Below are 26,976 nucleotides of genomic sequence, written 5' to 3' on the forward strand. Positions count from 1 at the left end.
CCAGCGGTGCTTGTAAAGCCTGTCACGCCTGGGATGAATGGGAAGTCTCCTCCTGTGTCCCCATAGTAGACACCTGGGTCATCCCTAAGGGCATGTTCTATACAGAGCCAGGATTGGCCCATCCCATCTCCTTTACAGACAGCTCCCAGGATCTGCTTTTCTCTGGTCCCAAGACTTTCTCCTGTGACGGTTTCTACTGCTCACATTCCTGTAGAGAATCAAGGAGGAACAGGCTGGGCATACAGTGGATATTCAACAACCAGGAAAGTTGGGGGTTGTTTTGGCTATCAGTCATTCTGAAAATCTTATCTGTCTAGAGAACACAACTTCAATATTACAAACAACCTGGAACCCAAGGGATGCAGATTTTTGGAAGTCATTTTTATAAATTTATTAAAAAAAATAACAAACTGCGATGACATCAATGATCACCTGTAACTCTCCCCTACTGTTGGAGGGGAAAACAAGAAAAAACGAAACTCCCCAAAAGAAAATCAGAACATTATCATCAGGCAACCTGGAGCCAGAAAAGGCTGTTGGTCCAGTGGTATAGACACTGGCATGCTCCATATACCAGTGCAATTAAAATATATACACTTACACTTATCCTGCATTAAAAAAACCCCTCAAGTAACAATGTATTAAACTAATTTTTCACTCATCCATTCACTCTGCGTTTTTGAAGTCAACAGTAAAGTATAGTCACAAAGACAAATGACTAAAACAAGTAGTAGTGAAAGTGAAAAACTCGTAAGTTAGCCTATCACTGTGTGCTAAGACGACAATAAAGGGGTCATATGCTGTCTGAAATGATGTCAAGTGACAAAATGATAACCAAAGCATTTCATTTTCACACAAAAGTCAAGCTGGCTGCTCAAAACAGAATTTCAGCAACAGTGAGACTGGTATTACTATGTACAAACTTACAGACGAAAATGGCATTTTAGAACTGTTGAAGCATTGCAAATGAAATTCTTCAGATCTAATGTCTCCACGTCTCAGACTTAAAAAAAAATATTCCTTATTGTTTTTAGTTAGTATTTAAGACTTGGGCAATTAATGTCTGAAAGCTAATGTGAAGACACATAAGTGTTCAATGATCTTACTGAATTACCCCACCCCCTAAAATCTGGAAACTAGGAGAAATGACAGGATTCTTGGCATCAGAAAGACATTTCATTTCCTATTTCCTTTGCATAGCTCCGTGCCTCTATGTACCATTACAGTGTTTTCTCCTTCCTGATATTTTCTTTAGAGGTTTTTTCCCTGTGTTCATCCAGTTAGTCAAGTCAGAAAAGCCAATCTTTACTGTTAGTAAACCAACTCCAAATGTTCTTTGTTAGTTTCTTTCAGGGATCAAAATGTTTAAAACATAGGTTTCTGGACTAGGGGTGTGGCTCAGAGAAAGTGTTTGCCTAGGAAATAGGTTTCTGAGACCCAATTTATTCTGGGATCTACGGCCCAGATGCTGACACCATTGTTATCTGTCGCCTATCACTAGTTTATTCCTATTGTACATATGCAATGTGAAAACTTGCTGCATAAAACCTATGCAGAAAACATAGAAACTGGCACCAAAGAATCAGCTGCCACAGGAAGAATGAGAATGTCTGCTCTCTGGGACTAGCACAAAGTACTCTAAGAATAAGGCTAACATCCTCAGGAAGCTCCAGATTGAAGAGTACTTTTCAGAAATTGTCAAGGATCCAATCTCAGGACTTCTTTCAGTGCCTATTAAAAAGACGCTAGTGTATAGGTGAATTAGTTTCTCTTCAGTTTACTGTCTAATCTAGACATCCACCCACTAGACTCATGTGCTATGACAACATATGGACATATAGACTGTTCTTTCTCTCTCCTAGAGAAACATAAAGATCCATCCATTCCCTAAATACTGTCACAAACCTATGACTAAGAAAAAAAATTGTAGTTTGTGTCTCTGTGAAGGAGGTATTATAATATCCTCAGCACCAGCATAAAAGTTGCTTTAGAGTTTCTTTTCAACTTAGGAAATGGTGAAGTCCAATACACTTGAAATTGTCTTATAAGTAGCCATGCCAAGAACTATGGTCCAGATGACCAGTCAACAGAGGGACAAACAAATCTTTTGTCAAAACTAAAGAATGAAGGAGGACAATGGTTTGTCCAGGTTCCACAGCTCACTTTTGAGTAGCCTTCACTTTCTCTTTGTTAAACTCTTTACAACTGTAAAAACAAAACCACAAACCTCCCAAAACTAAAAGAAAAGAGAGAAAGAGAGATTCAGTATATATGTTTGTGTTCTTGTCTTTTTGGAAAAAAAAAAAAAATCATTTCATTCCCAGGGTCCAAAAATCCTTTTGAACTTCCTTGGCTGAAGTCCAAAACTATTAAGCTAACATGTGGGCAGACAAAGATTCTTGTTACCATAGATGAGATGACAGTATGTCAGATAATTTATTGTTTCTATATCATAATACGGAACGTTCATGCCATCTCTAAATACAAAGTGTCCACTGAGTCAGTCAGCCTGAGATGCCCACGAGAAGGAGTAGGCTTCTGCTTCCCTGACTGTACTTCAAGTTGAGAAGGATGCTCTTCGCGCTGAGATGCCTATCTGGTTTCTCCAGTCTACATTAAGTGCTTGTGTACTGCTGGGCTGGCAAGTGTCTCCTTGTATCACCTGAATCCACCAAATATCAGTATCTTCAACAGTCTGAAACAGGTCCTGACTGAAAGGGTGATAAAGGTTTGCAACTTCAATTTGCCAGACCCCACGGCAATGAGAACACTGAGCCACTTATTAAAATCTAAGTGGTTTCTGTCCTGTAGCAAAGGGCAGAGTGTGACTGCCAGTGTCCCACTGGAAGAGTTGATCAATTTCCTGAACAGAGGGAAACAGTGCGAGGAATGTGACCCTTGGCCGGAGGTTAGGACACCCGGATGATCTGTGTCATTGCTTCTTCATCAGCTTGGCTTGGGTCCTAGAGACAAAGACAGCACAGTAATGATGTAAAGCAATAGGAAATTTCTGGATGTCACAACTTGCCTACACATATGGTTTAAAACATAGCTCCATCGGGAAAGACAATGAAAATTATTCCTCAATGTAAAGCCTGGCCCGGCTCTCCACTACCAACCCCCCCAATAGTTAATAGTACGTATTCTTCCTAGGCACCCTGAGTTGCATTATATCTTCTTCTTCTTCTTCTTCTTCTTCTTCTTCTTCTTCTTCTTCTTCTTCTTCTTCTTCTTCTTCTTCTTCTTCTTCTTCTTCTTCTTCTTCTTCTTCTTCTTTTTTTGCCAGTCCTGGGGCTTGAACCCAGGGCCTGAGCACTATCCTTGGGCTTTTTCAGGTTGTATTATATTCTTAAGGGTCATAAGAATATTCATACTGCTGAGAAAAGACTGAGAAACCATGATGACATGATTTATCATTTTCTGGTGACTGCATTTAAGAGCAGAACCTGCCTTTTTTTTTCTTTTTTTGCCAGTCCTAGGGCTTGAACTTAGGGCCTAGGCACTGTCCTTGGATATTTTTGCTCAAGGCTAGTGCTGTGACTTGAACCATAGCTCCGTGTGTGTGTGTGTGTGTGTGTGTGTGTGTGTGTGTGTGTGTGTGTGTGTGTGTGTAGTTAATTGAAGGTAAGAGTCTCACAATTCCTATTCAGGATAGATTTCAGCCTCCTGAATAGTCAGGATTATATATAAAATTATAATTATGTATAAAATGACTTTTCTGATCTAAACCAAGGCTTTAGAAGAAATGGAGTACAGAGCATTATAAGTTGGAAATCAATTTTAAGAACAAAGAAAAGATGGGCGAACAGAGTAAGATAAGAGATCAAACAAAACAGACCAAAGACAGGTACACAGGCTTGTTGGTAATTGTAAAGATTTTGGATTTGTGGCCAAGTGAAAATAGATGGTTAGAATTAGAAGACTTGGAAGTAGAATGGTGATGTGATTAGACACCATACTAAGATGTGGAGAAGGGGAAGACAGAACACGACTGGAAGAAGTAAGACCACTTAAGCAGCAGTTTAGTTAATACCAGATACACCAGACTAAGAAAACAGTATTAGACCAGCCTGTCATCAGCTGGGAAGGAAAAATGTTGTACATGGACTCAAATTATGTTAGAGATAAAACTAAGGATTTCTTTGAGAATTGAACTGTTCAAGCTTTACTTGGTGAATGGACATGTCACTTGTTTAGATGAGTGACTGGTTTAGGTGTTAGAAACAAAACTGAGACATTTCCATTTTGGATATACTGACAGAATGCATTTAAGATAATTAATGGAATTAGTAAGCCAGTATAGCATAGATGTCAGTAAACTCAGGCTACCTAGGCTTAATAACAGTAGAGCATTTTAATCTTAGGCATATTACATCTCAAAACCTCAGATTAAATGTAAATGATAACAAAAGTCTCAATTCTTTTCACACCATCTTGAGGTTGCCTTAGAGATTCCATGGAAAAAAAAGAAAAGCTCACTAAAGTGCTTAGCACAGTACCTGTCACACTGTGTTAGCTGTTGTATGAATGAATACACTAAGAGGCAATATAAAACTTAGTCCTTAAAAAATTAACACGTTTAAGAAATAGTGATGACTGAGAAAAAAATAGAGGAAAACAGGGATTAAAGATCTTTTAGTGTTTTTATGATCAAAGACAAACAAAGAACAAGAGGTCTGTGTCTCCTTACCTGCATATGGGGACTATCCTTTTCTTTTGGAGAGAAAAATCGTCCACCTTCCCCACGCTTCCGAGCCATGGCATGGCGGTGCCGAGACTCATGCAGGTATTTCTGAACAGAGAAATAAAACCACTTGATTACCAGGCAGAAACAAGAATGAACTAGAGCACAAATTTCAGCCTTAAAAGTTTTAACAGTGATCAAATTAAGACTGTGGGACAATTAAGAAGGAATAATGGAGAATATTTTGGATAAAACACTTATTGAATCAGTGAATAAGATGACAGGATACCAAAGATAATTATTGTTCAGAATACAAAGTCTAAATTAACTTTAGGATACCTTTTCTTGTTCCCTTTGCTTCTAGCCTAGAGCCTAAGCAGCCACTGTGCACTGTAAATATACACTAAGAATATTAGGCCAGGGGCTGGGAATGTGGCTTAGTGCTAGAGTACTTGCCTAGCATGCATGAAGCCCTGGGTTTGATTTCTTGGTACCTATATACATAGAAAAAACCAGAAGTGATGCTGTGGCTCAAGTGACAGTGATAACCTTGAACAAAAGGGACCAAGGACAGTGCCCAGACCCTGAGTTCAAGCCCCAGGACTGGTAATATAAACAAATCGCAGCACACACTCATTCCCATCTACAAAATCAGGACAGTAAGACAGGAGATGGTAGAGAGAACTACGGAATTATACTACTAGTCCAAGATTATTTGTGTACATCTTTCATACAAGAAAAAACCATCTTGTTTGAGCCATTGTTTTGATTTGTTGCTATAATTGAAGCTACATGGAACAACAATAAATGCTAACTCTAAGAAAAGGTAATAGTTTTCTAACTGTCGTTGATGAGAAGGCCCTCAAGGAAACATATCATCTTAAAAAGTTGTCAGGGCCGGGAGTTTGGCCTAGTGGTAGAATGCCTACCTAGCATGCCTGAAGACCCGAGCTTGATTCCTCAGTACTACATACATAGAAAGAAAATAAAAAAAATTGGAAGTGGTGCTGAGGCTCAAGTGGTAAAGCTCTATTCTAGCCTTGAGAAAAATCTAAGAACAGTGCTTAGCCCTTAGCTCAAGCCCAGGACGGGAGGAAAAAAATTAATAAATAAAATGTCTCAAAAGTGTAACTGGAACTGTGTCACTTACTTACTGGGTTTTTCCCAATGTTATACATACCCTTCTCTCCTTTGGGATTTTCCCTTCTGCTTCTAGCTTAGCTCGGGCCTGCCTTCTCTTAAGAATGCGGTGGTACTGTTTTGCATTCACGTAGAGTGGCTCTTCTTCGAGCATCTCTGCTCCAGGTAGAGGGATTCTTTGGATGGCAGGTACAGAGCCAGCTCCTGGTACCATCTATGCAGTGGAGGAGAAGGGCTTCTTAGTGTCATGAAGTATGGACACAGCAAAGTTTCTGGATGCCTGCTAATCTACTTCCTTCTGAATGCTACCCCAAGTTACTTTTTATGTGGATTCTTGGAGAACATTTACACTGAAGCAAATATCCAGACAGTTCTGTCACAGGTGGACTTTCAAGCTCAAGAAATTTGTAGGCAAACACATGGAAAACTGCAGTGCATAAAAACAGTAAACGGAAGAATCAGTTTGCTTACCATGACCATTCCACCTGAATTGACCACATTGCCTGCCACTGGTAGCGTCACAGTGACAGTCCCTTGCCCGCTGCTGGTGGTGTTGGTATTGGCTCCTGTCTGAACAATCTGTGCTCCTGCCAGACTGGCTGCTGGGATGGTGATCATGCCTGAAACAGGGACTGTAACTTTAAGAAAATAAAACATAAAACAAAACAAAAAAACCAGGTACACAGAACAGAAAGAAGGGCACAGAATTAGTCCCTCTTCTACCTGGCACTTAGTCGTCTACCCTGGAAAAATGTACTGAAAACACAAGGAGGAGGAAAGTGCTCTCCACTTTCTTACACTGGTTTGCCACATACAATCCAAACAGTCCTATCTTCAGCATTTCTATCAAATGTCTAAGGCATAGTTCTGAGTATCTTTATCCTCAGTATTTCCCTGAGATGTTCCAGTAACGGTTTTCACAAGGAGGTGAGAAACTCTGGAGGCCTCTCCTTCTATAGGTCAGCCTGACTACCTGTATTAGGTGAAAGCTAGACCCACTGCAAAGAACAATCTATTCTAGAATAGATTTTATAAATCTATAATGTGTTAATCACAACCTGACAAAGAATCATTAGAGGAATAAAACTTGCCAAAGAGATCTTTACATGTGCATCATTATTCCTAGAACATACTTAAGGACATTGTACTATATTTGTTCACACAAATCCTTTACTAGACCAGAGGTTGAGAATTCTCCTTTACTCTTAGTAAAATGCTACATAAACAGTAGACATGATTACCAAATGATTTCCTTTCCCCCCACCCCTAATGAATTCTTTACCAATAAATAAATTTCGTATTTCCAACCTTACAAAGATCTCTTCTCTAAGAACATGAAAGAATAATCCCGTGGACCAGTGGGATTTATTTATTTATTTTTGGTGTGAGTCCTGGGGCTTGAATCACAGCCTGGTTGCTGTCTCTGAGCTTTTGTATTCAAGGCTATTATTCTACCATTTCGGCTACTGCTTCACTTCCAGTCTCTTTGGTTAACTGGAGATGAGTCTCATGGACTTCCCAGTTTGGGCTATCTCTGTACCTTGATCCTCAGATGTCAGTCTCCTGCATAACTAGGATTACAGACGTAAGCCACTGACTCTTGGCTTTGGATCACTGTCTTCTGAAGCATTCAGTTACTCAGGAGATAGAAAAGATGTCACGAGAAGCCCTAGAGAAATGGATGGGCATACTTACCTTGCTGGAGAATGGTGCCATCTGCATTCACTGGCTGATAGACAATGGTCTGCCCTTCAGCAGTCTGTGCTACTTGTTGCCCCTGGACAGCAATCTGCTGTTGTGTCTGCAGGAAGGAAATGAGACAAGTCAATAGATTTCAAAGACATCCACAGACAAAAAAGAAGTGTTAGTCCCTCTTAGAAAATAACAACACAGATGCTCTTCTTCCCATGTTTATTCTATGTATCTGGCCCTTCCAAGTTAGTTTTGTTCTAGTGTAGGTGGAATTACCTGGGTCTGGCCAGCGGTGACAGCTGTCTGGGGTTGCTGGATGATGATCTGCTGGGTCTGGCCCTGCTGGCCCTGCACCTGCACAGCCTGTCCGCCTTGGATCTGTATCTGTCCCGGCGGGACCAACTGTATCTGTGGAAGGAACACAGAAACGATACCATCTCAATGATACCATTCTGTCTCCAAATGCTAAACAAGTTCCTCCAGAAAGCAAGAAGCATTCCCAAGAGGGAAAGACAGAAATCCTACTCTGCCCTCAGCTATGAATTAGTGATAACATTTTCCATTTATGAAGTGATAAGAGAATTTTGAGTACTGTCTGGCTGTCTGACATTAAACAGTCAATGCTTGCTTTTAAAAAGAGTTATTTTGTTTTTCAAAAGTCTGCTTATTTAGGCTGGGAATATGGTTTAGTGGGAGAGTGCTTACTAGCACGCATAAAGCCCTGGGTTCTATTCCTCAGTACCACATAAACAGAAAGAGCTGGAATTGGTGCTGTGACTCAAGTGGTAGAATACTATCGTTGAACTGGAGGCCTGGCTCAAGTGTAGAGCATCAGCCATGATGGAAAAAGATGATTGAGAGCCAGGGCCCTGAATTCAAGCCTTAGTACTGGCTAACAAGAAAACAGATTAAGATGATTCCCAACAGAAGAAACAAACCTTACCCTTAAGTGGTCCAACACATTGCACAACAAAAATTAAACTAATTCTCATCTTTATAGGAAACAACAGCTTTTACTGTCTAACAATTGAAGATCATGTTTAATGTCTTTGTTTTTCTTGGAGAGGTCAAATTTCTGCAGAGTTCTGCTTTGTACCACTGGCATTACAAAAGCAGAAAATTGACTAACTGTAAAATATGGGGTAGGAAGCAAATGACTGTAACACCAACTGTCAAGCAGCTCATACGTTCTTGTTCTACTAATACATGATCTGAACACTTCTTTTTTGGGGGTCATGGGGGATTGAACTCTGGCATGGATGCAGTCCCTGAGCTCTTCAGCTCAAGGCTACTGCCCTACCCTTGAGCCACTGCCCCACTTCCCATTTTTTAGTGATTAACTGGAGATAAGAAATCAGCTCTGCTTTGTATTGCCGGGGCTGGCTTTGAACCTTGATCCTCAGATCTCAGCCTCCTGAGTAGCTAGGATTATAAGGGTGAGCCACCTCACCCAGCTTAAACACTTCTTAAAAGCCCTGGGCCAGGAGTGTGGCCTAGGGGCAGAGTGCTTGCTGAGCATGCACTAAGTTCTGGGTTCCATTCCTCGGTACCACATACATAGAAAAGGCCGGAAGTGGGGCTGTGGCTCAAGTGGCAGAGTGCTAGCCTCAAGTAAAAAGTGTCCAAGGGCAGTGTCCAGGCCCTGAGTTCAAGCCCCAGGACTGGCAAAGAAAAAACAAATCATCCTACTCACCTGCTGCAAACCCTGTGTACCAGACACAGGTACTTGCATGATGGTTTGGCCTTGTCCACCAGGGACGGCCTGGACCATGATGGGTTGACCAGTTGATGTAATCAACTGGCCTCCACTTACTTGGACCATTAATGGCTGCCCCTGGACCTACAAAGAAATGAAATAAGAACAATGAACTATCATAAGGAAAGAGTCTCCCCTTCCTCCTGCTCCTCCCCCCATTCAAATGAATTATTCTGCTGCTTGGCTGGAGGGGGAAATAGAAGCACTGAAAGGTTAAGTTTTGACTCAAGAAATCAGAGCTTTTCCCTTTTCATTGACCGAATGCCTAGCAAAGGTCTCTAATGAGGGTGGGGAAAGTAATCAGTGACAGGGTGGTGATGGTGGCAGAGGGAAAAGCTAAAGAAATACAGGAGGTAAATAAAACTATGTAGTCCTCATTCCAGGGGCCTGCTTTGAAAATGTATGCAGAAGATACAGGTCCTTTTTCAAGCAAAGGTGAAATGTCTGCCTTTTATTCTCTTCATCTCATGTTGAGGATTCTAGATATAAGTTTGTTGCTTAGAGAACCCACTACTAAAGACTTCCTGAAAATATTTTGACATCAGTTTGCAACTTCCAGTGGAAAGCTTTTCACAATGGACATCAATATATGTGACTGCTGAAATTTTATCAGGAACACTAACAAATAATGAAATCAGGGAAGTCAAGTATACAAACAATTTCCAGTTTTTAAGTTCTTACAAATCAAGACTACACTAGCAACTAGAGCAGTTCATGCAAATCTAAAACCAACTAGAATACTTCGCAGTATTCTAAAAAAATGTCACTTTGGATAAGAACAGGGTGATTAGTGAAATAGCTGAAAGTTCAAAACTTTCATTCTTCAAGTCTGTTTTGGAAAACTACTTTAACAGAACAAAAGAATATATGACTAAAATGTGTGTGTGTGTGTGTGCGTGCGTGTGCGTGTGTAATGGTTGCTACAGGGGCTTGAATTCAGGGCCTGGTGCTGTTGCTTGGTTTGCTAGCTCACAGCTGGGTGTTTACCAGTTGAGCCATACTTCCAGTTGACATTTTCATGGTTAATTGCAGACGGAGTACTTTTCTGCCAGGATCGGCTTTGAACCACCTTCTCTAGGTCCTAGCTTCTTATTATAGGTGTGAGCCACTGAACTATTATGCATTTGTAATGATAGTAAATGTATGCTCCAGTGACAGTTATAAATTAAAAGTCAATTTGTCCTTGATGAGCAGCTTAAAGTACTGCCACCATCAACGTACACAGGAATCTTCAGGATTACAGAAATCCTAGGTTTTGTTAAACTTCCCTTTGAGAAACTACATTTTAAGGACTTTATAGCCTGAATCATGCTTTCTCTTAAACTTTCCTTTCTTCTCCATTGAAATTCCTTTGCCACACCAAGGATGCACATTCTCCATCAAGATAGGTTTAACTGCATGAATAACTTTGTACAATGTGTATAATAAAAGTGTATAATGAATAATTCTATAATGTGCTTTCATTTCTTAAAGTAGTTGACACAAGTTTAAGACACACCATTAGTAATTTATAATCTTAGTTATCTATAATCTTAATTTCCTTCCACACTGACATGCCATACATGCACATGAGCAAACACTAGAGACTCAGAGAAGCTCACTGTTTATAGCATATGAATGATTATGAGGACACATGCATCAGACAAGAAGCCATACAGTTAAGAGCAATGTTACACTTCCATTTGACAAGTGGTTAAACAATAATCCAAATGCTGTTTTCTATATTAATAAGGTAAAGCAAACATGAATAAAAAGTTATTGATCCAAGATTCCAATCCAGTTTGGGAGTACCTACAAACTGAACTTTTTGCTGAACTGGTAATTGGCTCTGTATCACCACTTACTACTTACTAGTGACAGAGCGGGGGTGGGGGTGGTGGTGACAATAAGGAGTAGTCAACTGCAAGATGCTTAGCAGCATTCAGAAGAAAATGCTACTTAACCTACAATGACTTTTCTGAATTGTTTCTAATTCAATGGAGGAAAAAGCCCAAGAATCCACATCTTACCCAATTTTTAAAAAATCTGGTTATTTTAGTAATCTACAGACACAGAAAAGACTAGTGCTTTTCCTTCTGTTTATATATAGGAACTGGCAAAATTATACCCCAATCCCCCAATTTAGGAGATTTAACATGGCCACATACAATATTAAGGTACTGCATTAGTTAACTAAGGATTTTGTAAAAAAAAAAATCCCCCCCCCCCGCCTCCCAGAATATTCATTTAACCAATTAAGAATTCTCATAGTGGCTCTAACACTTAGAAGAATAGTCCATCCTGCCCAGCCAAGAATTATTTGACACAAAAGATAGGGCATTATTCCCCCAAAAGGAAAGTGAAAAAGCAGTAAACAGGAGACTAACAAGATCAGGAGCTTAGACACTATTATTCTGTAGCTCAGTCACTATTTTAGCAAAAATAAAGCATATCCTAGCTTCATTTGTATGTTTCCTTCTCTACTATAATATCAATTCATAAAATTTCACTATGCAATTGGAGTTGAGTTTTGAGTACCAGGTAAATTCTAATACCACTTGTAAGAATTTCTTCCTATCACTTCTTCACCATCCCTCAACATTCCCAAAGAAATATACCGGCCAAATAAAAATTTCAGAATACAGCAGTCACTACATGACCTGGAATCAGACATTAGGATATTGGCACCAGAGAGCCTCTAAGACAAGTTAGCAGCAAGAGACATGCAAATGACTCTGCCATTCCTACTTGAGATCCTACCACAAAGAGCACCAGATGGGAGGAGAGAAGTAGTGCATGCAGGGCTCACAGAGAGCCAGAGAAGGCACCACTACCTGGAGGGTCTGGACTTGCTGGCCTGAGGCGGATGCCACCTGAGCCTCAGTCTGCAGCTGGACAGCAGTGACACCACCCTGCTGCTGAGAACAGGAACAGGAAGAGCTTGAAATGTGTCAGGAAGGAAAGTTATAGCTCAAGACATGATATCACTTTACCTCCCCTTTCAAAAAGGCTCATCTTGCGTGCAATGGACTTTGGGTATATACGGATCCCCACACTGCATCTGCTGTGCAGGAGGATCAAAGAGCACTAGCTCTCTTCCCAGAGTGGATCTCAAAATGAGTATCAACATCATTTAACACAAAAGCTTATCATGCAGCCCTTCCCTACACTTTCAGCTCACAGAATCATCCCAATGTTCTTTTTCCTTCCTTAGTAAGTTTGGAAGAATAAAATTAGCAGGTTTCAACAGTCTTGAAAGTTTACTGAAGAAGTTCTGGGATTTATATGCAGTCATTAAGAAAGAAAAAAATGAATCACTGTGACTCAAAAGCATGTTTACCACATCATTGCTTATATGTCACCAAACTAAGATTTATTTCTCCCTGACTAGATTGCCTTAGAAGCAATGTTCCCAGTGAGTTGATCTTATTTCATTTCTTTGTAAGTCCTCACAGAAGATCAGTCCATCCACTAAGGTAATTCCTGGAGGGCCTTTTGGAAAAGCTCGTCTCTAAGGCAGTGGAAAGAAGCTGCAGTACCACCCAATTAATGTGGAAGGGAAGGACAGCAAAGGAGGAAACACAATTGTGGTATTAACCAAGAGCAGCCCCTTCCTTTGGCCATTGGATAGAATCAACTCACTGTCAGTACTTCCTCTATTTTCTCCACTAACTACCTTAAAATAAAAAAAATCAGCTTAGTTCCATTGTGAAGACAAAACATTCTCAAGTGATCAGTGTGAACAGAAGGTCAAAGGGAAGCATAGTACATGTCTTTAGACATTATTTAGAAACCTACCCAGGAGAATCTTGTTCAAAGCCAGCCTAGCACTACAAAGCCAGCACTACAAAGCTGTGAGACTGTTGTCTTCTATCTCCTATTAATCACTAGAAAATGGGAAGTGAGGCTGTGGCTCAAGGGTAAGGCGGTAGTCTTGAGCTGAAGAGCTCAAGGACAGCGCCCAGGCCCAGAGTTCAAACACCACCACTCCCACCCCCCCAGGAAAAAAAAAAGCATCAGAAAATATCTGTGTATAAATTCAAGAATGCAGCTCATTCTCATAAGGAAACAAAGGAGTGGCAGGAATTCCTTCCTCATATGTACTTATCCGTAACAGTGGCTATTGAAATATTATCCTAATGTTAAACTAGAACTTTTCAGAAATATTATGGTGAATCAATCATGGAAGAGTGCATTCCCTGAAGCTCACCATCATCTACTGTGGCCAAACCTTTACTAAATCATGTTAGTTCACACGAGAAATGGGAGGGAGAGAGAGGGAAAGAAAGAGGGAGAATGCCCCAATTTCCATCTGAAAAACAGATAGGTGTCTTATTTTCAGTGAGGTAAAAAGGAGTATAAACCAGATCCTTGTGGACAGTACTTCAGCAACTGGTCAGACCCACTATTTTATAAGATCTGGTACCTTTTAACTAGTTCCCAGAGCAATCTACAGATCACCTGAGCCAGTGCTTGTGACCTTGAGCCCTACTGTGATCTTAAAGCAGTCTTGCTTCCATACCTGCTGCTGGATCTGCCCAGCCTGTACAACAATCTGCTCTGTAGAACTATTGCTGTTTGTTGTATATTGCTCCATGGCCCCTCTGAGTTAGAATCCCGTCCACAGAGTGCTTCGCTCTGGAGATCCAGAAGGTGTTGAGGTGACACACTTCTACTAGAGAAAGGTACAAGAAAAACTACAATGAGGTCGTCAATAACCTTAGTGACATCACTGTTATGTAATATATGCAAAAAACAGATGAAAAGAATAGGAAATGTTCATATTCAATATTGTATTTAGTTAGGATTATATGGCATGATTATTATCATTACAAATCACATTTTCCTGTTTTAAAAATGCTCCTAAGTCATTTATTGGTAACCTTATCTTTTAATAGATAAGGCAACATATGCCTCCATCATACTCATGAAACTATCTTTCTTACAAGGCTGTCTAACATGGAGTTCTAGGTCTGCATGTATCTGAGAATCAGGTTTCTTTAATTATGTCACACACATGCTGTCCACCAACCATGTACTGGACTCTGGAGTCCAGTATATATGGAAAACAAGTCAAAACTTCAAAGTGTACTATTTATTCAGTAGTCTGCACTAGGCCTACAGGCAAATATTTGCTTACCAAACCCCACTCTATAAGCATGCATTTTGCATGTGTCAATTCAAAAACAAAAACCTCCACTTACCAGAACCAAGTGAAAAAGCGCTAATGAAGGCTTTAGAGTTGTACTGTAATCTATAAATTACTAATGTCAACAATATTTACAACTAGATATGGTAGTACCCCGTGCCAGAGCATATGTTCCAAGGCTTCTACTGGGTGCCTGACACCTTGAACAGTCTCACTTTCTGCATATACTCGGTTTTCCTTACTTGCCCAGCAGTGTTGCTACCAACTACAGGTACAGTGCATCTGTACCTCCCTGCTTTATGCACTGGTACCTCCTTAACAGCACCATTTGTATGATACTGCTTCACATCTGACCAAGAGCAACAGGGCTCACTAACCAAAGACTGGATCCCTCCAAAACAATGAGCCAAAACACACCCTTTGTCTTTAGAAGTTGACCCTCTCAGGTGTTTGGTTCAGCAATGGAAAGGTCACTAGTATAATATTCAAGGGTATATATAAACCTTTAAGGGAACGTGTAGCTGAGACCTCAAATTTATTCTGAAATGAACTAAACGATGGATCCACTGACGACGGGGAGAGATGGACAGGTTTTGGTACGGCAAGAGCAGTAGGAAGCAGATGATAGGAATATAGCCCAGACACTTTTTCAACTTCAGTATTAATTTTCTACAACTGGAAAAAATGTAAAATTAAATAAACTAAAAAAACAGATCAAGCCGATTTCCAATAAACCAAATGAACATGTTATCTGAGTCATAAGTGATAGGATGGCTACGTCACCATAATACAATGGCAAGTGGCCATGTGAGTGCTTGCTATACACATTGTTGGCTCTATTATGGAATGACATAGAGTACCCAATAGATCTAATAATACGAGTAGCAAAATAACTCAACTTGATAGTTTCTTCTCATTGCCTATAGGCCAAATGGTTTTCTGGTTTTCACAGTAGTCGGCTTTGAACTGGTTGGCAGGAATCAGTTCTTGAGAGATTTCTGGGTAGAGTACAGATAATCAACTCACATTGTATACTAAAAAAGAAAAAAAAATCAATACTTGGTGCTTGAAACTCTGTCTCAATCAAGCTGATCTCCCAAAAATAAAGATAATTTTTTTAAAACACTTTCACTTACCATACATCCCCTTGGTACATGCATTATTTTCTTTTTTTAATTTTTTAAAATTGTGTCCAGGTGATGTATACAAGGGTTACAGTTCCATTCATGAGGTAGTGAGTACATTACTTCTTGAACAGTTACCCTATTGCATGGATTATTTTCTATCTTATGAGACTAAGATATAACTTGAAGCACAAGAGAATGGCTAAAAAACATACAGATTTTCATCTTAACTAATTTATTCTGGTAACACAATTGTTCCAATTACAGAGCAATTAAATCTACTCTACTCTGAGGAGTAAAAATAGGAGCTTTAAACCTAGTGGCAATTCTCTCACATTTCTGTGGAGCCTGTTACTGAGACTGCTAATGCAACTGGCTCTCGAGAAGGCGTATGTTCTTACTTTCGTGAACTTCAGTTAGGAAAACTGCAACACAATATGACATACCGCCTTTCCTCAAGCGTTTCTCTGCCTTAAATGATGACAAGCCAGTCAGATTTGGTTTGTCTAGTTCATTCTCCTAATTACAGTTTCCAATGCTTTTTTTTGGGGGGGGATCTCTTTTTTTCCTTGGGGTTGGGGTGTTGGGGGAAAAGGACAGATGGCTGCATGTATGTATTCTGGTCAATATGAACACTCTCCTCTTAGAGCATCTTTCCCTCGTCATTTCAAGGTGCTGAGCATCAGGTTAGCCAATCAGTAGGAACCTATTCTCTGTGAACATACACATTATAAAGCTATAGCTTCTAGAAATTAAACTACATGAAATAAGTGCTGGTACTGAGCTTGAACTTGGCTTTGTGCTCTTGATGTTTTTGATCACAGCTGCAGCTCTATCACTTAATACAGGCCTACTGGTTAATTGAAGATAAGCGTCTTACAGACTTCTTTGCTAGCTTGAAACTTTTATCCTCAGACCTGAGCCACCAGAATAGGTAAGATTATAGTGTGAGCCACTGATGTCTGGCCTTTCTATTTTCTTGTTTTGGTGACAGGGTCTCACTATGTACCCCAGCTGGCTTCAAACCTTTTACTCTTGTCGTCTTAAGCTCTCAGGTGCTGGGATTACAAGTATGTCTTGCCTTTCTAACTTTTTTTTAAATCAAAAACCGCAGTAAGAAACATTTTGTATTACAACTTGATATGCACAGAAACACAACAAATGTGAGAAAAACAAGTTTCATGAAATACTTTTTATGTAACACATACTTGCATTTTATACTCAACTGTAGGAAAAAGCCTAGCTATTTCACAACTCACCCCCCCAACCCAATGGATCCTTATCTGTATCTGATCAAAAAAATAGGCAACGAAGGGCCATCCATCTTCCCCATACACCTACAGAGGTTTCTGGAGTAGATCATCCTAATTTGCTCCTTCTTGTCATTAATGATATCCTGTGTGCCACTGTTTTAGAAAGTACTTTCTGAATTGGTATTAAGTGTGAGAGCATGGCTAGCTGATAAGAGGGGGTGAAGACAGAACAAAAAATACTGGACAATTTCTGTATTTTCCTGTGATTAGCATACTAGACGTCTTCATGACCACAGAAAGCTAGAGGCCACGTTGCTCTTTTACAACACCGGGGCAAGAGGTTGCTCTGTAGAGGATGAGACTCTAGAGGAACTGAGGAAGAGTGGGAGATGCCCGCTCTACCTCTGAAGTGACCACATGGATCTATTTCCAGATTAGCAAGGTTAAACCACCAAACCCAAAGGCAAATGTATTTTTCAAAAGAGATCTTCAGCTACACTGCCCTGTCTATTATTATGTGAGGAAGCAAATTTAGAAAATAGTTTACACAACAAAGAAAAACCCTATAGTAAAAACAAGAGCTGTTTACACAGCGGGAAGAGTGCTGTCTTCTGTACTTTCTCAAACCTACCAGTTGCTATGACCATAGCACATGTGACTAAAGACCAAAAAACCCAAACAGAAAGAAAGTACGCATCATATGCTGAAATTAAGTGTTGAAGACTGCCAAGACATTTTACCAGAATAAGACTAATTTTTAGTCTTGTAGAACAATCTTTTCTTCTCGAAAGAGGTCAGTCACTATTACAATAGGTCAGAATCCACATTTTCTCTTTTCAGTATGAGGAAAAAGTTTCAAATCCCCTCTATCTGGTATTTCAAACAAAATAGCTGCAAAAAAAAACACCCCAAAACAAAACAAAAACAACCCCCCCCCAAAAAAAAAAACCCGTTTAGCAAGATCTAGAAGTGTTTTCCACCGGTGAGCTTTCCCCCTAGGCCAAACACTGCGTATTTATCTATACTCAGCATTCTGCAGCCAACAGCACAAGGCAGGACTTCTGCGCCATGGGTTTGAACCCGAAGCAGGGCGGGCCCGTGTCACGCCCAAATCATCACCCTTTCAAGACCCCTCAAGAGCTTGGTGGTGAAGAGAGGCTGTTGCTAGTTCACACAGGACCTGGCCCCACACCGGGCTCGGTCGTCAGCCCTGAGTGGCCATCACCTGTCAAGGCTCTACCAAACAGGGGTGGTCGTTATTTGCGCCTCTACCTCCCCAGCGAGAAGCTAACGCCTTACCACAAATTAAACTGGTGGCTTCGGAGACACCCCCCCCCCAAAGAAAAACTCCATTACCGCCAAGTGTCTAAACATCTGTTGAGAAGGGTACTTAAGTATCTAAGATGGGTGAATGGAGCTCATGTCTTGCCTGCCACCTCCCAAGGGGGACAGGGAGGTTCAAAGGAAGAAAGAATCGGTACGGGGTGTGGGGGGGGGGGTGAGGCTGGACCACCCCCCAGGAGACGAGAGGTGACGGCCTCCGCCATGGGAGAGAAGGATGAAGAAGGGCCCGGGGAAGAGACCGCGCAGGGCTATATCCATCTTCCAGGATCCAGACAAGCCATCCACGGAGGTGTGCGAGCCGGGTGGGGAGGAAATGACGAGCCCGGGGAGGGGGGGTGGACCTGGGCCGGGAAGGCGGGCCGGGCGGGCGCACCGGGCCCGCGGCCGAGGCGCGCGGGTCGCCGCGGTCTCTTTTCCATCACGGTGGGTGGGTGGGGTGGGGTGGGGGGGGTAAGGGCTACGGATCCTGGCTCGGCCCACGCAGGGATAAGGGCTGCGGACCCGCGGGAAGCCCTTTCCGGTCCGGGGCACACAGACCAAGCGGGCGGGTTTCAGGGTGAGGCCGGGGAGATCAGGAAGGGTGGGGGGTTCGAGCCCCGGGGGCGCGCTGTGTATCCGAGGGCAGGGGCTCTGCTGGCAGCCGAGCCCAACGGGGCATCCCGCACGGGCGGCCCCGAGAGGGCTGGGACCTCCAGAAGGCTGCCCCGGAGCCGACATGCCCGCTCCCGGGCCCCCGCAGGCCGTGGCCGGGAGTGGCCCGCAAGCTCCGGGCCGGGGGTACAGGCCACCCGACTCGGTGGAGCTCAGCCCGACTCCCCGGGCTCGACGGGCGCCTGGGCCTCTCCTGAGTGGTCAGCAAGACCCGCCAATCGGGGCGCTGGGGCCGGCTCTGGGCCGCTGGATATTGGCTCCTCTTACTCACCGTGCCTCGCTCCCCCGGTTCGCTGCCCGCGCTGATTGGCTCCAGTACCGGACTCCGAAACCCAATCAGAGACTCCAGCCGCCGCTGCCGCCGCCACTGCCGCTAGTTGGCAAAATGGCGAACTCGAACAAAGGGAAATAAGGCCTCCCTCCAACCGCCTCCGCGCAGGCGCGCCCAGAGGCCACGCCCCCTAATTCCAGGTCGGCCCTCGAAGGAGGACCGCGCAGACGCCCACAGGCCGCGCCCACTTCCGTACGGAAGGATTGCGCAGGCGCGCCAGGAGGCTCCCCTTAGACTCCGCCCTGCGCGTAGCAGCACGCAGGCGCACACTCACCTTTTTTTTTTTTTTTTTTTTTTTTTTTTGCCAACGGCTCAGCCCCTCGGAAGCGTCTCCTAGGACCCAGCGTTGTGGCTAGTGCGCAAGCGCAGCTCTTCCCGACTCTCCGTACACGCATGCCCGGGCGGCGGCGGGAGACCGCGGAAGGGACGGCCGGAAGTGACTAAGGACAAGCACCACCGAGAGCAGGCTCGCCTCGCCGGCTAGAGCGGCCCGGGTCCGCCCCGCTGCAGGATTGGGGGTGGCCATCTTGGGTGCGTGCAATCCTGGGGTGTGGAGGGGGTGGGTGTGCCCCGGGAAGGGGGGGAGGGGGCCCCTTAACGGCTGCCTCGGGTCCATTCTCTCCCCGGGGTAGGAGACGGGACGGAGCGCGTGTCCGGGCTCTTCCGTCTCCCACTCCCCTCGCCCGCGGCTCTGGTGGCAGGTCGCCGGCTGGGTGGCCGGGTTTCCCGTCATTTTTTCCTTTCGAAGCCGGATTCCCCCGCCGAGGGCGAGGGTGCGGGCGCGCGGGGCGGGGCCGGGGCCGCGGGCGTCCGTCCGTCCGCCCCCCGGGGGAGCGCGCCCCACGCCGCCGCGCGCCTTCCCCGGCCCGAGCGCGGGGTCTGCAGGCCTAGCTAGGGGCGGAGCGGCTCAACCCGGCAGGGCGGCCGAGCCCGTTTTGTTCAGGCCGCCTGCGCTTTTTATTATTATTATTATTATTATTATTATTATTATTATTATTATTTTTACCTGCTTTCCGCCCCCCTCCCTTCTTGTAGCCGAAGGAAAATAAAAACCACTTAAGTTCTGCAAATAGCGAACTCCGTAAGATGGCCACGCACCTAAATGAAGAGGCAGACGGGAGCCGCGTGCGTAACCGCCATTAACTTATCGGTGACCTGGAATTGAGAATAATTGAGGTCAAAAGCATACACACATCGCAGTTACATCGGCCGTGGGATTGTCTTTTCTTTTCCTCTCTCTCTAGCTGGTTTACTCGAGGAAGGGGAATTCAGTCCTAGACAGGGATCACGCATCACCTTCCCTTTTCACACCTACTTTGTGTCCTCCTTGTGTTTAACTCTTTTTTAAGTTGTGAGCTTTTATTCACATTGCAGAGGAGACCAAAACCAGGTAGACACAGTGGTGGGGGACAGTTAACGCGAACAGTAGTGATCGGAAAGAAAGTGTGTATATATCTATATAGTGTCAAATACAACATTTTCATTCCCATTGCACTTTTTTTTTTAGATTACCTATGTGAAAGGAGACCTTTTTGCCTGCCCCCAAACAGACTCTCTAGCGCACTGTATTAGCGAGGACTGTCGCATGGGTGCTGGAATAGCAGTCCTCTTTAAGAAGAAATTTGGAGGGGTGCAGGAACTGGTAAATCAACGTGAGTTTTGAAAGCAGCTTATTTCCTCTTGATTAAAGCATCTTTTGATCTCTGGCATACTTCATTTAAGATGCATGCAAAGAGGGGGGTTGCTAATGACTGCTTTTAAGTGTTCAGATTAAGTTTTCCCTCACAGAAATGGCCTCTGGTTTCTGCCTTTATCATACCTGATTCCTGTAAAAGTCTCTAGTCTCCTTTTCCTTTATCATCAAGTTTCTTTGATAATATTAGACCTGCCTCTCTGAAATCTTTGGGAACTGAGGTGCTTAGCAAAGTCTACAGGTGTCAGGTTGGCTTTTAGGTCCTGGACTTAATATCCTACCTGTTTTCAGTGAGAGATGTAGAAAGCACATCTTCCTTACAGACCCATTCTCTCTACCAATGACTTTACATCTGAAATACATGTAGAATCATAGACTGTCATTTATTCGTACTTCATCTAAAGACAAAAGCAGTTTTTGCCTGTCTGTGTCTGTCTCTGTCTTTTTTTGTTGGTTGTGGGGCTTGAACTCAGGACCTGGACACTTTTTTGCTCAAAGCTAGCACTTTACCACTTTGTGCCACAGCACCACTTCCAGTTTTCTGTGGTTAATTGGAGATGAGAGTCTCTCAGAGTTTCCTGCCTAGGTTGACTTCAAACCTTAAATATTCTTATATCTCAGCCTCCTGAGTAGCTAGGATTATAGATTTGAGCCAACTGGTGCCCAGCTTGATTTGAAATTTTAGTAATTAAGCACTTGTTAAAATGTTTCTCATGTTTAACATGGCTCTGTAGAAGATTATTGAATGAACATGTTTGGCAACTGAAAAATTTTTAAAACAATTTCAAAACAGACATTCAAATGTTTTAAGTGGACAAATAAGGGGGTAGTTTAAGGCAGGACAAAATATGGGATATGAGGAAACATACATTATCTGAAAAAAGAGAAAATAAAGGAAATGGTAGTTTCCTCATAGGTAAAAGTTATTTCTTGCTCTAAGGTAAACTCAGATCTATAAAGATTTAAAAAAAACAAACAAACTTTAGAGGGTGGTCCTTTTTAGTTTTCTTTCTTCTGTTCCAGTATTCCAGTATTAAATGACTGTTTTTCTTAGAGAAGAAATCTGGAGAAGTGGCCGTTCTGAAGAGAGATGGGCGCTATATATATTATTTGGTAAGATGGGACCAAATCTTGATATGTTGTAAGGACTGGTGAGCAAATAGACTACTGATCACGATGCTCTGTTTTAGATTTATAAGAATGTTATAAAGCTTCTGATCTCATTATAGCTCAGGTCGGTCAGGTGGTGGTGCTGTCTGCTTGGTTTACCAGGCTGCTGTACTGCTTCAGTCAAGCCTGTTGGCCTATTTGTCATTGACGGATGTTCAAAGGCTTGTAATAGTATGGGACACCTCCTGTGATTTCTTTCCTTGTTATAATGAGACAGAGAAAAGCAAAGTCTCAAGAGACAGGATTCTCCAAAGAGGATTATCTTATTTTTCCCTATCAAATGTAATCATCAAGTAATAACCAAGTTCCTCTCTTGGATGAATGGGGTGCTGCATGCATGTGGGATTCTCTGCCTGTCCACTTGTGCTTTGGCCTCGCAGGACATGTGGCTTCTTTAATAATGGTGATGGTTGACTTAGAGCCAACCCACTCATTGTAAGCCTTATCTGGATGGCAATCTGAGTGGGGAGATGGCCTCACCGGATGAATTTTGTCTTTAAGGCTGATGTGACTTCTAATGTTTTATATAGAAAAACTAGCAGTTTCTCGTTCTTTAGTAGAAAACAAAAATGCAAGTAATACTTTCTCCTGATGGTATAGATTCTTCCTTGTCACATATGTCACCTATCTCTTAGAAGTGGCACAAAAGCTTTCACTGTCTTGCCTAAAAACATTTTACATTGGGTAAAACTTATCTATCTCATGGGTTTCCTTGTGAGAAAGAAAGATTGCTTGATGACAGGACATGAGTCCCATTTAGTGGATTTTCCTGGTACCTTCCTTCCATAACAGTGTGGAATGGACAATATGACATTTGTCATCTGTGCTCTAGATTAATCTGTAAAAATGCACTTTTTTAATTTTCAAGATGTGTTGGAATCTGATGACTTTTTTATGCTTTCGTTTTTTAGCTAATGAGAATTTGAATCATTTCTTTGTATTTAGATTACAAAGAAGAGGGCTTCCCACAAGCCAACTTATGAAAACTTACGGAAGAGTTTAGAAGCCATGAAGTCCCATTGTTTGAAGAATGGAGTCACTGAAATTTCCATGCCCAGGCAAGGAAATGCAGGGCCCTAACTGAAGATTTAATTGATTGATGAGGTTTACTGTTTAACCCCAAAACAAACAACTTCAAAGCTGAGCCAAAAAAGTAGATTCAAAGGTAGACAAATAGCCAAACCTGTAAAGCCAGTTGAAACAGCATAGCCATTTTCCAGCTAGTCAAATGGTTTGGGATAAATAACTTGAAACACACACCTGGCTCAGTCTACTCAATGGGGAGCACTGGTGGTCTGTCAGTCACATTGCATTCCCTCTCTGATGCTTAAAGCCTAGTGTTGGTTTCTGAAGCAGTGTAAGCTAAAGAATGAACAACTGTGATTTCTCTCTTGGGCCCCTTCTGGTCTCCCAGACTTGTTAATCTTGGAAGAAAGTTGTAAATGATCACTGTCTTGCATTGGATGCTTGTATTTAGTCAGTGTGGTTAGCAGCTGAAGGATTTGTCCCTGTGATTTCCCAGAATTGAGCTGAAGGAAATGACCTTGGTTATTCAGTGACTCTTTACTTCCTTTTCAGGATATTGTCTTGTCACCCAGTGTAGAATTAGTGCTGACCTTACATGCTGATTCATCACAAATCCTGAGTTACTTTGAACATGTGTACAGTGACCTTTATCTCACACTGATCATGGTTTATATAACAAGACTGATGTGCGTGTGCTTTTGTGTGTGTATGTGTGTATGTGTACCCTAGGGCTTGAACTCAGATCCTGGGCTCTGTCTCTGAACTTTTTTTGCTCAAGGCTAGAGTGCTGCCTCTTGTGCTGCAGCTCCATTTCTGTTTTTTGTTTGCTTGTTTGTTTATTTTTTGGTGCTTAATTGGAAATAAGAGTCTCATGGATTTTCCTGCCCAAGCTGGCTTCTAACCATGATTTTCTGATCTCATTCTCCTGAGTAGCTAGGAATATAAGCATGAGCCATTTGCGCCTGTCTGGCCAAAGACTAATTTTAAAATGACAATTCTCTAGGAACTTGGTTTATAAGTTAGCATTTTTTAAAGCTACCTTTTTGTCCCTGGGGATGTTAGTTATAATAAAGTGATGTTTTGGGAGAAAGGTATCAAGTGATGCTAGTTTGGAAGGAGAGTTCATGCCAGGGTGTTGTAAAGACTTTATTCTCAATTATCAGCAGCTCAGTATTTCCCAATATTCCTTCTTGACTTTTTGTGGAGATCTTGTCTTTTGTCTTACTTCTTCTTTTTATCATCATTAGCATTCCATTATAAGCATATGTGAAAAGTACCAGGTTCTTCTGATCCATGCACAGACAGTTTTCATCCAAAGAGCTAGAATGATAGTGGCTTGGAACAACTGGAAAGTGCTACCTTATTAAGCAAAGAGAAGTGACAGCTACTGGATGTTAGGGCTGCCTAGGAACATTCATGGGTGATGTGACAAGAATTGACATCCAGGCTCTTACTATGACTTCCTGTAAGCATGAGACTAGGTAACTACGCTTAGAGCGTATTCAGCCCAAAGGAAAGGGGAAAGGAGCTAAATCCTAGATTCTTTCATCACAACCAATCGAGGTGTTTTGTCTTTTTTTAGGATCGGATGTGGTCTTGATCGTCTGCAGTGGGAAAATGTGTCTGCGATGATCGAAGAGGTATTTGAGGCAACAGACATCAAAATTACTGTGTACACACTCTGAACAGATGAACATTTTGGATGTGTCTGTGTTTTCCTGTGTCATCACTCCTTGGCCATAGGAGTGAGCAAACTGACTTGAAAATGAGCAGAGGAAAATGTTTGTGTAAAGGACTCAATGTCACAGGCAGTATTTAGGCTGTTGTATATCATTGTTTTGGGGACACTAGTGGAGGGATTGCTTGAGATATGTTGCTAATTTTTTTCAGGAGGTTGGAGAGTAGTGGCCTAATAGGAGGGAGGACCTGTTTTGCTCCAGTACTCATCTTAATTTTTTGGCTGGCCACTAGGGGGCAGCATTGAATTTTTTTTTTTTGTCCCCTCTGCTTTTTTTAAGAGCACTTTCAGAAAGGGAAGAAAGTTTGAGTCACTTAGGTTTGTTTTTACTAGTTGTACACTTAACTTGATGTTGTTTTTGTCTTCACATTTATCCTAGAGAGAAGTATGTGTTGTTTTCATTACAAAACAGAGAATTGAGGTCTACTTTGTTACCAAGAATTTGTGGTGACTGAAAAAATGGAAAAATAAATCTTCTTCTTGGAGTTCAGTGAGGTTCTCTGCTCATGTCTGTGCTGTTTGGGACTTGGGTAATTGGAGACAGGAGGGGTTGACTTGAAGAGTTAGCAGACAGGCTACTGGGAAAGTAGTAAGGTAAGAAATAAGAATGAACAAGAGCAATAGATCAGCATGATTGGCAGGCAGGGTTTAGAATCTTATGGTGGTAAGTTCTATTTACTGCATAGTTTCTGTGTCTGAATGAAACAAATCATACTTAAGTGCCTAGTATTATGTTAATTTAGGTAGAGTGAATCCCAAAGTCTACATAAATCTCTTTAAAAGCATAAGGACCTTTTCCTCAAAAAATAGTTCTATTTTGATGTCAAGGTGGGATTATAGGTTTGTGTTTTGAACCTCTCTAGAAGATTCTGGCATGCAGCCACCTAGGATGTCAAGAATATTGAGTAAATATTAGTCCTTCATACTTTAGACTTGTGTTCTCATCACATTTCAGACTGCTCGGAGGCAACTGTCCGAGAAAGTACTAAATTGTGTATCTTTGTAGAGCAGACAAATGTTGCTTGGCTTTGGCAGCAGGGCTAGCAAGTTCATTGGCAAACTTAAACTGAGGCTTTTCTGGAAGTTTGCTTCTGTCTCTGAAACAAAATGAAAGGGGAAAAGAAGGAGAAGATGTCAGAAGGTACAAAACTGAATGAAAATGGGTGGTAGCAGAAAGCTGAGTATTTTAACTTTACAAAGTGAATTTTTCATTTTAGTTATTATTTTTTCCTATGGTGGGGATCAAACCCAGGGCCTTGTATATGTTAGGCAAATGGTGTTCCATGCCTATTCTTCTGCAAATAAATCCTAACGCTTGGATCAAAACCTTGGTTTCCTACATTTTTAGAAAAGGTTGTGGCTAATTCTTTTCATGGGGCATGAGCCTTGTTTTCCTTTGTCGAAACCTCGTCTTACCTGGGATTGGCTGCATGTGGAATGCTGGGACTTGGCCGGGTTGTGATATAGCAGGTACTCTTGGGGCCAAACTCCAAAGACTTATCACACTGTGTGGATGGCGGCTTGGCTTGATAATCAGAATGAACACCGTCTTCTTGGAAATCCAAGTTAGAGTTTGGCAAACACCCAGAAATTCATATGCAGAATTTTGAAGACATAACTCACTGTTGTCCTGTCTTCACTGGCATGTGCCAGATGTTACGTGCCTGTATATGTATATGTATATGTATATGTATATGTATATATATATGTATATGTGAGTACTGCATTGCTTTTCACTTCTTTTTAATCAAAATCTAAGTATGATTATGATTATGATTATTTGTCAGTTGTGGGGCTTGAACTCTGGGCCTGGGTGCTGTCCCTGAACTCTTCAGCTCAAGGCTCGAGCTCTCCACTTGAGCCCCAGCACCACTTTCCAGTTTTCTGGAGGTTAATTGGAGATAAGAGTTTCATGGTCTGGCTGACTTTGAACTAATATCCTCAGATCTCAGCCTCCTGAGTAGATAGAATTACAGGCCTGAGCCACCGGTGCCTGGCGAGAAAGCTCATTTCTTATTAGTGGACAGTTGGGTTGTGGCTACCTTACTTCGTTCCCTGTGCTTTTTGTTCTGTCCTCTGCCATGTGTCTTTAGAGAAGGGAAAAACTCATTTAAACAAGTAATCCAAGGGGAGGAAATTTTTTCTTTTCAATGCTAGAGAGAGGGAATCCAGGATCTTGAACATGCTAGGCAAGTACTCTACCACTGAGCTACCTTCCAGCCCTTTCAGAAGAAAATATTTAAGAT

General features: G+C 42.2%; 2 protein-coding genes across 18 annotated transcripts; one reads left to right on the forward strand and one right to left on the reverse strand.

Annotated features, from left to right (window-relative positions):
• Window positions 1-360: 360 nt before the first annotated feature.
• On the reverse strand, window positions 361-19,172 carry Nfya (nuclear transcription factor Y subunit alpha). 14 transcript variants are annotated; one of them, XM_090355706.1, is made up of 11 exons: window positions 19,044-19,172; window positions 15,300-15,398; window positions 13,774-13,926; window positions 12,083-12,169; window positions 9,210-9,356; window positions 7,793-7,924; window positions 7,520-7,625; window positions 6,296-6,462; window positions 5,865-6,038; window positions 4,691-4,792; window positions 361-2,963 (listed from the first exon to the last, which is right to left on the reverse strand). In XM_090355706.1, exons 3-11 carry the CDS (start codon window positions 13,846-13,848, stop codon window positions 2,910-2,912), a joined length of 1,044 nt encoding a protein of 347 aa, XP_090211832.1. In that variant the 5' UTR covers window positions 13,849-13,926; window positions 15,300-15,398; window positions 19,044-19,172; the 3' UTR covers window positions 361-2,909. The 14 variants fall into 14 exon arrangements, with proteins under 14 accessions (XP_090211832.1, XP_090211831.1, XP_090211838.1 ...); XM_090355705.1 differs by having other exon boundaries at window positions 13,774-13,923; window positions 15,300-15,434; XM_090355712.1 differs by having other exon boundaries at window positions 12,086-12,166; window positions 15,300-15,434.
• Oard1 (O-acyl-ADP-ribose deacylase 1) lies at window positions 18,483-25,220 on the forward strand. Of its 4 annotated transcripts, XM_090355719.1 has the most exons (7): window positions 18,483-18,544; window positions 19,420-19,634; window positions 20,139-20,228; window positions 20,611-20,755; window positions 21,851-21,909; window positions 22,912-23,024; window positions 24,575-25,220. In XM_090355719.1, exons 3-7 carry the CDS (start codon window positions 20,190-20,192, stop codon window positions 24,675-24,677), a joined length of 459 nt encoding a protein of 152 aa, XP_090211845.1. In that variant the 5' UTR covers window positions 18,483-18,544; window positions 19,420-19,634; window positions 20,139-20,189; the 3' UTR covers window positions 24,678-25,220. The 4 variants fall into 4 exon arrangements, with proteins under 4 accessions (XP_090211845.1, XP_090211848.1, XP_090211846.1 ...); XM_090355722.1 differs by lacking the exons at window positions 18,483-18,544; window positions 20,139-20,228 and having other exon boundaries at window positions 19,552-19,634; XM_090355720.1 differs by lacking the exons at window positions 18,483-18,544; window positions 19,420-19,634 and having other exon boundaries at window positions 20,218-20,279.
• Window positions 25,221-26,976: the final 1,756 nt, after the last annotated feature.

This window comes from Megascapheus bottae, chromosome 22 (assembly GCF_031878675.1).
Source record: "Megascapheus bottae isolate mThoBot1 chromosome 22, mThoBot2.hap1, whole genome shotgun sequence".
Taxonomy (NCBI): domain Eukaryota; kingdom Metazoa; phylum Chordata; class Mammalia; order Rodentia; family Geomyidae; genus Megascapheus; species Megascapheus bottae.